This window comes from Tursiops truncatus, chromosome 17 (genome assembly GCF_011762595.2).
Source record: "Tursiops truncatus isolate mTurTru1 chromosome 17, mTurTru1.mat.Y, whole genome shotgun sequence".
NCBI classification, from domain to species: Eukaryota; Metazoa; Chordata; class Mammalia; order Artiodactyla; family Delphinidae; genus Tursiops; species Tursiops truncatus.
The window spans coordinates 17,776,625-17,789,728 of record NC_047050.1 but is presented as its reverse complement, the minus strand read 5'-3'; the positions used below and the strand labels follow the sequence as shown (position 1 = coordinate 17,789,728).

The following is a 13,104-nucleotide window of genomic DNA, read 5'->3' as shown; positions in this document are numbered from 1 at the left end:
TCTACTGAATCACTAGAACTCAAGCATTCATAAATCACATGACATTATCAATATTGCAGGATTTGCCCATTGATCCCTTTGTGGGTCCTTTAAGAAATTAGACTATTTGGTTTCCCATATTTCTTCTTTTCTGCCAGAAAGTCCAGCTGCTTTTAGTCCCCTGTGTCACAGGCTCTGCCTTTCCCTTGGCAGGGAAGACCTCAGGCACATACACAGCTTGTGTACGTCCTGGTTTTTCTCTTCCAGGGAGATGGAGGTGGGGGTAGTTTGTGAGGTGAAGGAGAATCACTTCCTTGAACCTGATGGTCATTTCTAATTGCTATGGAAATTAAAAAATGAACATCATTATCAAATCTAACAAAGACAGCTATTATTCCTTAATATTATCTGATACCTATTTTCTGCTTAAATTTCTCCAGTTGTCTCCAAGATATCTTTATTTTTTAAGAGACAACTTTTATTGTTTTTATTTTTTGGCTATGTTGGGTCTTTGTTGCTGCTCACGGGCTTTCTCTAGTTGCGGCGAACGGGGGCTACTCTTTGTTGCATTGCGTGGGGTTCTCATTGCGGTGGCTTCTCTTGTTGCAGAGCATAGGCTCTAGGCTTGCGGGCTTCAGTAGTTGTGGCATGCGGGCTCAGTAGTTGTGGCTCGCAGGCTCTAGGGTGCAGGCTCCGTAGTTGTGGCGCACAGGCTTAGTTGCTCCACCGCATGTGGGATCTTCCTGGACCAGGGCTCGAACCTGTGTCCCCTGCACTGGCAGGCGGATTCTTAACCACTGCGCCACCAGGGAAGTCCTCGTATAGAGTTTATGAGAGCTCCACTTCCTCTCCTACTTTTGGAATTGTCAGGCATTTTGTCTTTTGCCTATCTGATAGGAAGCTCCACTCTGTAAAGAAATGAGATGTGTAAAAAACAAACAAAACAAAACAAAAACTGAAGAAATGAGATGTGAGCCTAGTCCTCAAACACTGTATAATCAATTGTTTTAGATATAAACATTTCATGCTTCCTGGAGATAATTATATGCTCCCACCCCACCTGAAAGTGACTGTTTTAGCTCCTGAGTACATGAGGATCTTTTATATATCAATGAAAGAATGAAGAAGGTAGTGAGGTAATTATGTACTATTTACTATTTCCTGGAAAGATATGACTGGTACTGACTTTTCCCTCCTATGAAGATCCTCTTTAACACATATAAAATCCAAGGGACCAGATGTTGATTTTACTGTGAGGAGTATTAGGATTCCTGTAACCCTTTCTTCCTTATTAGTATTTGTCATGGCAGGTTGTTGATTCTGATGATGTCATAATGCTTTGTTTGTGGGGTCATCTAAAGACACATACCTTAGGAAGAATTGGCTTTTAAACAAAGTAAACCTTAGATGGTAAAACGATCAATTTTCTGAGATCATAGGGATAAAGATCTCCAGAAGAAAATACATCTGGAAAAGCTTTCCTCTTTCATGATATGAGTTTTACTCAGTTGAAATGTAGGCAACGCAACTGGGCTGACACCTGATATGTTTCTGGATCATCCTTGGTTGCCGGAAGCCTGCAAACATTCCTCAAGGACACAGTCATTTTGCACAACAAAGGGAAAACCAGCCCATTTCTGGCAATCGGGTGGAAGTCTAAGAGGAAGAAAAGTATACCAATATAAATTCTTCTCTAGCGATGAAGAATAGGGTGTTTAGTATTATACCATAGAATAAGTAGGGTATTTTAAGGATCTTTTTTCCTTTTTTGAACACATTTTACCTTAGAGAATTTCACAGAGAACATAATGATCTAAAGAGTGGGAAGGATGATATCTTACATTGCTCTTATATTTAAATCTTACATAAATTTCTTAAAAGAACTCCAAGTTAATAAAATGACAGATTTTTAAGCTTTCATTCTGGTAAACTAAAAGTCTTCTACTCATGTATCAGCCACCTACATTTAAAAAAAAAAACAAAAAACAGAACAGGAAGTGCAAGCATTTGGCTTCCATTTTCCTTTTATAAACCAATAACATCTTCAGTTCTATGTGGCTTCTGATAAATGTTGGCAGAACTGGTGCACTCCCAGAATAAATTCTGTGTACTCAGCTCTCCCTACTCATATACATCCCTAGGTGGAACGACCACAAAACTGCCCACTACAAAACAGGCTGAAGAGAAATCTGGATGTGACAGAAGGTATGTGTATATTATAGCGTGACACTGATACATTAAAAACAATTTCATGTCTAGGGTCAAATCTCTAACCAAGTGTCAGTGCCGTAACACTATAACTATTATTGATACACGTGAAGTTTCAAACTGAGGGGCTAGGGTAACGGGGCAGAAATTGCACACAAACAAAAGAAAAACTTCCAAATGTTCTCTTCCCCTTCAGGCAAGTTTCAGTTCCACAAATCTACCCTTGCCTTTAAAATATCAAAGTGCTGTTCTGCCCTCAATTCTCATCCCGTTGTGCAAGGAAATCTGTGTCTCTCTTCCCCAAATTAGGAATATGAGAAGACTTCCAGGTCCGTAAAGACTAGAAAGCAGCCCTGCGGCAAGTTTTATCTTGCCCCAAAGCTGTGAAAGTGGGCATGGTAATGTGGAAAAAGCATCCGAATGGAAAAAATCTGTAAACCATACACCTGTGGTTGGAAAAACAAAACAAAACAGAAAAAAAACCCCAAAACCCACGGATCTGGACATCAGGATCTCGAGGTATAGACAGAAAAAAGAGAACAATCGTGGCTCGGGTCAAAACCCGAGTAGCGTTTCCTAAGCGATCGGGGTAGCGAGTGGGGATCTTAGTGGAGGCTGGGGAGCTGGATGTGACCGAACGTACCGACACCGCCATTCACCGCGGCCGGGTCCGCGCCTCCCCCTCCGGACGCCTACTGCGCCAGCCAATCCCCTCGCGCACTCCCCTTCCCATTGGAGGCCCCGCCCCCCGCGCCCAGGATGCTGGGCCCCCGCGGCGTGACGCAAGCACGGCAGCTCCGCCCCCTGCGTCTCTGGCCTCGCCGGTCTTGGGGGGGATGGTTCTATCATGGCGTCAATGCAGGTAAGAGGAGTTTGCAGCATCTGGGCGGGCTCCGGAGCCACAGGGAGGATCCGAGCGTTTCGTCCGGGGGGGTGTCTGGGACTCTGGGTACCTGGGCCGGCTCCGGAGCGGCCCCAGTAGCCGGTCCTTCCCCAGCGTCCGGGCGTTGGGAGGGGTGAGAGGCGGCGAGAAGAAGGGGGTTTCTCGGTCGGTCGAAGCGGACACCAGCCGGCCGGGAAGTTGGGGGATAAAGAAGGCTAAGGGGAGGAAAGGGCGAAGTTTGATGTTCGCTCAGGGGCAGTGGTCTCGGAATCATCTCCAGCAAACCCGGACGGCTCCCGCTGGGCTGACCCCCGCCCCAGGGATGTCTTTTCCTCCGCGGTCCCCGGCTGGGCGGAAACAGCTGCTGTCGCCGTTGTCGCCGGGGCAGGGGCGGCCCTGAGAGGGGCTGAGTGTGGGGAGCTGAAAAGGCGTTCCCGGAGAAGGCGGCTGGCTGCAGAGGCGTTTCGCGGCCTCTGTTCAGGCCTCCCACGCCCGGCCTCCCTGGCCTGCTCGGCCCCTCGACTCCCCTTTTGACTCTTAGTCCTTTGCCCCAGGGGTACCTTCCTCTTTCAGCCTCCGCACTCTCAACGAACATACGTCCAGCAGCCCATTTTCTTACTCTCCCCGAAGCTGCAGTTAGCCCATCAAAGTCATTTGCCGCCTAATATGCAGTCTCCCCGAGAGACAAGTCACCAGCTCCCCATAGCTCCCGGGATAGATAGCTCGCCCTCAAATCTTTTTATTTCCTACGGTGCCCCACCCTTGCGGTCGCGGTTAGGCTACAGCCTTTTACCCCTCTTCGCCAGATCTTTAGTGGAACCTTAGTTTGGTAGGAGGTGTTTTATTAACCCGTGTTGTATTTACCTGACTTGGCAATGCGTGGTTTTCTGGTTTTCCAACTTAATAGGCTCCTTTTTACGAAATCCAAGGAGTTTGATTTTTTTTCAGGCAAAGATGGCATCCACAGTTGCAGTTTTGTAGAGATTAACTCTGCATTATCTATAGCTTGCATTTAATTTACAGATGAAGACTAGCTCTGTCAAAACATAGGAAGAGAAGGCAGAACTCCCGTTTGGAGTGTCATCTGAGCGCTTTTTAGAGTTTTAACAACATCTTAAAGAAAGAGACCACGTTTTTCTTGGAAGGATTTTATGCTTTTGTTTCTAGAAGAATAAGCACGTTTCCCTGTCCCTTTTTTCCTCTTTTTAGGAGAGAAAAGTGCTTTTCTTTCATCTCTTCTCTTTTCTGAATCTTCTTCCTCTTCTGTGCACGTATTTGCTTCACATTTACTTCTGTGCTTTTGTGTTGTCTGTCCCCTTTCAGCCTCTCCATTCAAGACTCTTTTTACTTTTGCTTCTCCCTCTGGACTTCCCTGCAGAATAGAAAAAGAAAACTGTATATAACGTTCCTAGTTGAAGAGATGTCATGAAGTAATCCAGAGAAAAAACAAGAACAATTTCAGGAAACATTATACTTTACCCTAATCTCCCCAGAGACGTTAGAGAAGTTTCATCATTTGGGCCAAAAAAGGAACTGTAGAACACTAGTTGAACAGTAGATCGGCTATATGACCAATTTAAGATTATTTGTATTGAAAGATTAAAATCCACTATACTTGTGATTATATTTGGCAGGAGGATTATAGGGATAACTAATTTGCTGATTAGATTTAGACTTTTAGTGTCTGGAGAAGACAGATTTCAGTTTTTAAGAGAAAAAAACTTGAGTCGGTACAAAACAGTGTTGACAGTCTTGAATTTTACATGGCGACTTAAGCAATGGAAACAATACTAGGCAGTGCAATACTGCGTTTTTCTGCATCCCAAGTACTACCTCTGACTGTCTTTTCATCCTTTATTCCTTTATGTCTTCTGATTAGAGGAATGGAAAACTGATGTTTCCTATTTTAATTAAAACTAAATTCTTCCTTTTATTTGTATTTTAAAAATACCTGATACAGATTTTCTGGTAGTATCTTTTTTATTAAAAATTTTTTTAATCGAAGCATAGTTGATATACAATAGTTTATGTTTCAGACATACAATATAATGATTCACAATTTTTAAAGATTATACTCCATTTATAGTTATTAGGAAATATTGGCTATACTCCCTGTGCTGTACAATATATCCTTGTAGCTTATTTTATACGTAGTAGTTTGTACGTGTTAACCCTGTCTCCCTATCTTGCTCCTCTCCCTTTCCCTCTCCAGTGTTAACCACTAGTTCTTTATATCTGTGAGTCTGTTTCTTTTTTGTTATATTCACTAGATTTACTTTTTAGATTCCACATGTAAGTGATACTGTACAGTATTTCTTTCTCTGACTGATTTTATTTCACTGAGCATAATACTCTCCAAGTCCATCTATGTTGTTGCAAATGGCAAAGTTTCATTCTTTTTTACAGCTGAGTAATATTTCATTGTTTGTGTGTGTGTGCATGTGCGCACGCCAACATCTTATTTATATGTTCATCTGTTGATGGATACTTAGATTGCTTTCATATCTTAACAATTGTAAATAGTGCTGCTTTGAACATTGGAGTGCATGTATCTTTTACATTAGTGTTTTCGTTTTCTTCTGATATATACCCAGGAGTGGAATTGCTGGATCAAATAGTAGTTCTAATTTCTGTTTTCTGAGGACCCTCAATGCTATTTTTCATAGTGGCTGCACCAGTGTACATTCCCACCAACATTGTACAAGGGTTCCCTTTTCTTCACATCCTTTTCTGGTAGTATCTTGAAAAATATTTTAATATAGATAAACTGAGCTTTTTGAAACACAACACTTTCTGTGTGGTTATTCTGTGTCTTAGAACAAAATTTTTTCCTGACCATCTTAATGGCAAAATTTAACTCCTCAAAACAAATAAATTATACATAAAACTACAGCTAAATTATGAAATTTGTTCATTCACTCATCAGTTATTTTTTTGAGGGCCCACTATGTGTCTGGTATTCATCTAGGTGCTGGGGATACAGCAGTGAACAAAAGCAGGCAAGATTTCTGCCCTTGTGAATGTAATAGTCTGGTTAGGGGTAATGGATAAGAACAAAATATTTAAGTTAATCGCTATTATATTAGAAGGTGATAGTGCTATGGAGAAAAATTGTGGAAGGAGGTTAGGAAATATTTTTTGGATTTTAGTTTGAGTGCTTAGGAAAAAATAAGCTATACATGAATGCTGCTCTAACCATGTCCTTACCTAAAAAAGTTTTCAGTAGATTTCTTTATCTTAACGCGCACCAGGATATTATTGCTGATGAGGAGGTTACTTAAGCTGTAAGAGGAACTGTATTTTAAAAACATGCATATTATACAAATGTAACATAAGACTTGATTACTTACATTGATAAAAATAAATAAATGAATAAAACAAATTAGCCTTTAGGATCATCAGGATATCAAGTAAAGGTAGACTTTGAATTTCTTCTTTGGAGAGTATGTTGTTGTTTTATCTTTTTTAAAAAAATTTTATTGAAGTATAGTTTATTTACAGTGTGTTAATTTCAGGTGTACAGCACAATGATTCAGTTATACATTTATATATATCCTTTTTTAGGTTCTTTTCGGAGAGTATGTATTTTAAAGTTGATGTTGTAACTACTGCAGTATACTCTATCAGTGCCTCTCAGCCTTTTTTTAGGCTGTGGCACACACAGAAAATACGTTTTGAATTGCACACCAGGGTGGGTGAGATTGTTGGAGGCTAGAAGCACCTGGCCAAGCAGTTCAGAGTGAAACACTGGGGATGAGGATCAGTATTCTGGTACACCTGTAATGCTGGGGAAGCTCTGCTCTGTAGTTTTGCTAGAGTTGTTCTTCAATATATAGTTCAAGATTGTGGTTTTCAGATTTATATGAGCCCTTTGAGATGTTCTTTCCCATTTTTTTCTTTTTCTTTTTTCTTCCTAGAACAAAGTCACAAATCACCAAGTAAGATATGATTAGATTATGTTTTAAGAAACCATTCTTTGAGAATGGTGGGTTCATGGTGATACTTAAAATTGGCAGGAGTTAGAGTAAAGAAATAGATTTACGTTTAATTTTGATGATTCTAGAATTCTTAAAATATTATGTGGAAAGTTGTCGATAACAAATTTTTAGATTTAGCATTTTCGGGACTTAGATAATTTGGTACAAACTTTCTATCCCCAAACTACAAAAGCATTATTAAAGTGAATTTTTATGTGATTCAAAACATTTCTTAAAAGTGTAGCAATATTAGGGTATTCTGTTTTCAGCTAAACCATAAAACAGTGTTTTTTGTGTTATGTTTCTTTTTTCATTTTGTACATAATCTTTTTTTTCCCTATTGGCTCATTTCATAAAATAATTAATATTGCCTCCTGGATATTTCTGATTTTAGAATTTAGCTGTTTGATTCAGCCTTTATGTTAGAAGTTTTTAAGTATACCTGGTATACTTTTCTAATTTAACCATCTAGATTTACTGATGTAATGAACTACTTTTACCTTATGTCTTAAGATCTTAGAAAGTCAGTGTATAGTAGTTGATATTTGTCAATTCCAGAAATAGTGATATAATTGAAAGAAATGGTCAGTTGAATTACTCTTGCAGATTTTCTGCATTATCTTCCTCTCTCTCACTTAATTGGGTCTCAGACTATTGACTGTTGACTTGACTAGATGGAAGGAGATTGAGATTTAGTAACAGGAGATGGATTATGAATGTGTGTTTTTTCTTAGATGAGTTAGAAATAATAAATTATTTTGGATTATTCACAACTCTGCATTGCTGTTTACTCAAATAATTGGTGTAGTGATTGAGAGAGGTAGAGTGTGGCCTCTTGCTGACATTATTGTTGTCATGTTACCTTGACAATTAGATTTCATATGACTGTTGACATCATTATGAAGGGTTACAGCATAATTAAAAGTTAGAAAACTGACTGTCATCATGGATCCTGAGGCTTACTGAGCACTGGAGACTTGGGGTGTATAGCTAGAATTACAGTATCTGAGAAGGTTGGCTAGGTACTCTGGCTAGGAATGGGGCTGACAGAGAGCTGTTGGAGCAAGTGCTGAAGGAAAAGGGGAACAGCATAGAGTAGAATTGACGGTGTTCTGTGTGAATGAGAAACATAAGTAGATAGTAGACTACATTGTGAACAAAAGCATAAAGTTGGGGTCATCATCTTAATTCTCAAAGCAGTCATTGTGGTATTTTTCTTTTTGCTATTAATCAATTACTACTTTACAAGATGCCTTCTATTTTTGTCCTAAAGTGTTGGTTTGGGTCTTTCATTTAACTTTTTAGGTCTCTTCCACTCCTCTGGGCCATAGATTCTATTAGAATAGGAAAAAAAAATCCTTTCTCACTGTTCCTTAAATGTGCACATAGTGACTACAGTAAATGCTTGTCAGTTACTTGACATAGCAAATTCTGCATTAATTTAGTTCTATTTTAGAGAAATCCAAAAAATTTCACAATTTGTTTGGAAACACAAACGATCCCGAATAGCCAAAGCAATCTTGAGAAAGAAAACGGAGCTGGAGGAATCAGGCTCCCTGACTTCAGACTATACTACAAAGCTACAGTAATCTAGACAGTATGGTACTGGCACAGAAATAGAAATATAGATCAGTGGAACAGGATAGAAAGCCCAGAGATAACCCATGCACATACGGTCACCTTATCTTTGATAAAGGAGGCAAGAATATACAATGGAGAAAAGACAGCCTCTTCAGTAAGTGGTGCTGGGAAAACTGGACAGCTACATGTAAAAGAATGAAATTAGAACACTCCCTAACACTGTATACAAAAATAAACTCAAAATGGATTAAAGACCTAAATGTAAGGCCAGACACTATAAAACTCTTAGAGGAAAACATAGGCAGAACACTCTAAGACATAAATCACAGCAGGATCCTTTCTGACCCACCTCTTAGAGAAATCTAGTAAGCAATTTTCTTATAGTAAGGTTGAATACCTATAAAGGAATAACAAAATTCATATTTATAATTACATGTGTATTCCCCCCAAAGTTTGATTATTTTCTTGATACATGTGTTTGCCATAACTTTGTTTTTGAAAGTATTTTCATTTTCTTCCTCTCTGGATTCTTATTCCAACCTTGTAAAATGGGAAGTCAGATAATCCCATTTCATTCTATTAGAGAGAAAGAGTGACTTTTGATAAGTAATCACTTACTTGGGAAGTGACTTACCCAAAATTTCATAGCAACTGAGTAGTGAAGCTGAATTGGAAACCAAGCTCTAAAATCTACTGATGCTGTTAAGTTGGAGGTAATGAACATTAACAAGTTTGGTATTGTTGAGAAATCATTTGGATAATTATTTAAATCTTCAGTCAAGAATTTAGCATTTACTAAAAAATATTTTATAGCTTCTATAGTTAAGAAAATGAGAGGAAAATATTCCTTATACTTTAAAATATAAAGTCACTTTATCAAAATTTTTACAAAGATTCTTTATGCATATACTTGTGCACTGAGTAAAATTATAATGGCAAATCTTTACTGTTCAAAGATAATCTTTATTAAGGAGAATTTTTAAAGGGGTGATCTGGCATTTTTCTGAAAATATACTTCTGCATAGTATTTATCTAAATTGAGCATTTGTTAGATGAATTTTATTGCATCTTGATATTATTGTCTGCTTCATTATTTTACCTACATAATACATTATCATGTTTGTCAGGTGTTTTAAGAATGTTTTTGTTTGATAGCCTTTATTTGGGAATGCAGTTTTTGGAGTACCGACAAATGGTGCATACCTTTGAGTTACTTTATTCTGAGGAAAACTGTAGTTTCATTCAGTTGCTTTTGTAAAACTTCATTAGAAAAACGTGCTCAGGATCTGGAATCAAAAGACCTGGATTCAGGTTCTGTTTCACTACATAACAGTTGTGTTACACAAAAATCAGTGTAGTGAAGTGGTTAAGACAAAAGTAGATTAACAGAGAGGTAAACATTTGTAAAACTCCTTTCTTGGTTTCCCTTCCCAAACTTGTTCTTTCTATAGTATTCCCCATGTGGTACATGGCAACTTCGTTCTTCCAGTTGTTCAGTCAGAAACCTTGGTTTCATCCCACTCCGTAGTCAAACCATCAGCAAATTCTATCCAGCTCTACCTTCAGAATAAATCCAGAATCCAACTCTCCGCTCTTCTGCATCATTACCTGATGTACATCATCATCATCATCTGTCATCTGTATTATATCAACAGCTTCCTAACTGGTTTCTCTGCTTCTGCCCTTGTTCCCTTACAGTCTTTTCTCAACTCATCAGATTCTTTCAAAACAAAAGTCAAATGTCACTTCACTCACATCCTTACTGTGGCTTCCCTATTGTACTCAGAATATAATCCAAAATCCCTGGTAATGACCATTGCCCCACCCTCCTCACTTCTCTACAGCCTTATGGGCCTCCTTGCTATCTTTGCCCCTGTTATTTCCTCTGCTTGGAGTGCTCTTCTCCACATATCTGATGGCTCACTTCCTTTTTTTTAATCTCAGATCTTTGTTCAAATGTAGTTTTCTCAGGGAAGCCTTCCTTGATCACCCAGTACAAAACAGTCCTTCCACTGTGGCACTTGCAGTGCCCCTTTCCCTGCTAAATTTCATCTTCATATCCCTAACATATTGTTAATTAATATACTATTTCTCCTGGACATACCCCAGTGCCTGGCATGTAGTAGGGCCTCAGTAAATGTCAATGGAATAAGCACAGCTTTTGGATTCAGATAAACTTGGTTTGAATTCTAGCTTTGCCGTTTAATATCTGTGTAACCTTTTTTTTAACCCATCCTATGGGGTAAAATTACAAATTACTTCATGTTATAGACCTTTGGAATTGTGAGTTATATCTTGTAATTCTATAGGCCTCTTATTTTAAACTACCTCTATCAAGTACTCACTTTAAAAAAATTTTGATTCCTGGTCCTGTGTTGGCTACCAATGGAAAAAAACAAATTTCCTTTATATGAAGCCTCTCCTTGTATTTACACACCACAGGAAGGAGAGAGGAAGTATGATTTCTAATTAGCATGTATTCTTTGCCAATCTTCTTCAGAATTTGAGAGTTAGCCAAGTAAAATTTTGAGCCTCTTACATCAGTTTTACATGGCATGTTCAGTTTTTTTATTTTTTTTTGGCCGCGCCACATGGCATGCTGGATCTTAGTTCCCTGACCAGGGGTGGAACCCATGCCCCCTGCAGTGGAAGAGCAGAGTCCCAACCACTGGACCGCCAGGGAAGTCCCAATTTTTTTCTTTTTTTAGTTGAAATATAACTCACATATCATAAAACAACCTTTTTTTAAAAGTATAAAATTCAGTGGTTTTCAAAATACATTCACAGCCATTGTCACTAAAAGAATATACTCACAAAGTCACCCCCAAAAGAAACCCCATACCCATTAGCAGTCAGTCTGTTCCCAGTGTATCATGTTATCCTGTCCCCCACGTCCCCACCTCCACCCTTGGAAATCCCTAATTTGTTTTCTATCTTTATAGATGTGTCTATTTGGGGCATTTCATATAAATGGAATCATACAATATGTGGTCTTTGGGACTGGCTTCTTTCACTCAGCATAATGTTTTTGAGGTTCGTCTATATTGTAGCTTGTATCAGTACTTCATTCATTTTTAGGCTGAGTAATAGTCCATTTTATGGTTATACATACCACAGTTTGTTTATCCGTCAGTTAATTGACATTTGGTTTGTTTCCTGTTCCCATCTGTTAATTGACTGTTTGTATTATTTCTGCTTTTCTTTTTTTTGAATAATGCTGCTATGGGTATTTATGAACATGTTTTTGTATGGACATGTTTTACTTGTCTTAGGTATATACCTAGGAGTGGAATTGCTGAGTCATTTGGTAACTCTTATGTTTAATTTTTTAAGAAACTGCCAGATGTTTCCGTGGCAGCTACACTATTTTACATTCCCACGAGCAGTATGCAGAGGTCCCAGTTTCTACATATTCTGGCTAATATTTGTTGTCCATTTTAAAAATTATAGCCATCTTAGTGGGCGTGAAGTGGTATCTCATTGTGGTTTTGATTTGCATTTCCCTAATGACTAATGTTGGACATCTTTTCTTGTGCTTATTGGTACATTTCTTGGAGAAATGTCTATTTAAATCCTTTGCCATTTAAAAAGATAAGTTATCCTTTTATTGTTGAGTTGTAAGAGTTCTTTATATATTCTGAATTTATCAGACATGAGATTTGCAGATATTCTCCTATGTGAGCTGTGTTTGCACATTCTTCATGGTATCCTTTAAAGCACAAGTATTTTTAATTATGATGGAGTCCAGTTTATTCTTTGGTCATTTGTACTTTTGTTTTCATATCTAAGAAATCATTACTTAATTCAAAGTCATGAAGACATACTTTATTATACCTCTCTTCTTCTGAGAGTGTTATAGTTTTAGCTCTTACATTTATGTCTGATTCATTTTGAGTTAACTTTTGTATATGGTCTGAGGCATATTTAGCTTTTATAGCATTAATATGGCAGGTTGTTTTCTTTTTGAAGTTGTATAGGTGAGAGTCCATCAGGTTTGATAATATCCTGCTGGATTCAACTTATTTCTCTTGGTGAGTGGAGCTTTTAGCTCTTTTTCAGATAAGAATTTATATTGCAGCCCTACTACTAAAAAATGTGATTATAATCCTGATAAACTATTACTGAGAATATTTATGTATTCATATATCGGCTTTTATTATAATTGAAATAGACACACGAACTTTGGTTTATAGACTTGCAAAAAGCATTGAGCCATTGGGCATTTTAGAGGTCATCCAGTCCAACCATCGTACCTTTAAATCATTGCTGCGTTTTGTGATTAGAGCTAGTTGATAAAATGATTACTTTTGTACTGCATGAAAGGAAGCTATATTGAGCAAATATAGTTTTTTTAGTATATAGATTTGATATGAGAAAAATTGTTATATTTCCTTAAATAGGAAAACCAATTTAAGGATTTTAGTGGAGAAAATTATGTAGCTGGGCATATTGGTGCCATCTTTGCTCTTTATGTTG

The 13,104-nt window shown here is 38.1% G+C and overlaps 1 protein-coding gene across 1 annotated transcript in view; it reads left to right on the top strand.

The window, feature by feature from the left end:
- The first annotated feature begins 2,974 nt into the window (after positions 1-2,974).
- The window catches only part of UBE2W (ubiquitin conjugating enzyme E2 W), a 65,539-nt gene continuing 55,409 nt past the window's right edge, over positions 2,975-13,104 (top strand). The window contains exon 1 of the mRNA XM_073794526.1: positions 2,975-3,049. Within this exon, the coding sequence (XP_073650627.1) occupies positions 3,035-3,049 (15 nt within the window). The 5' untranslated portion in view covers positions 2,975-3,034. The remainder of the gene's footprint in view (positions 3,050-13,104) is intronic.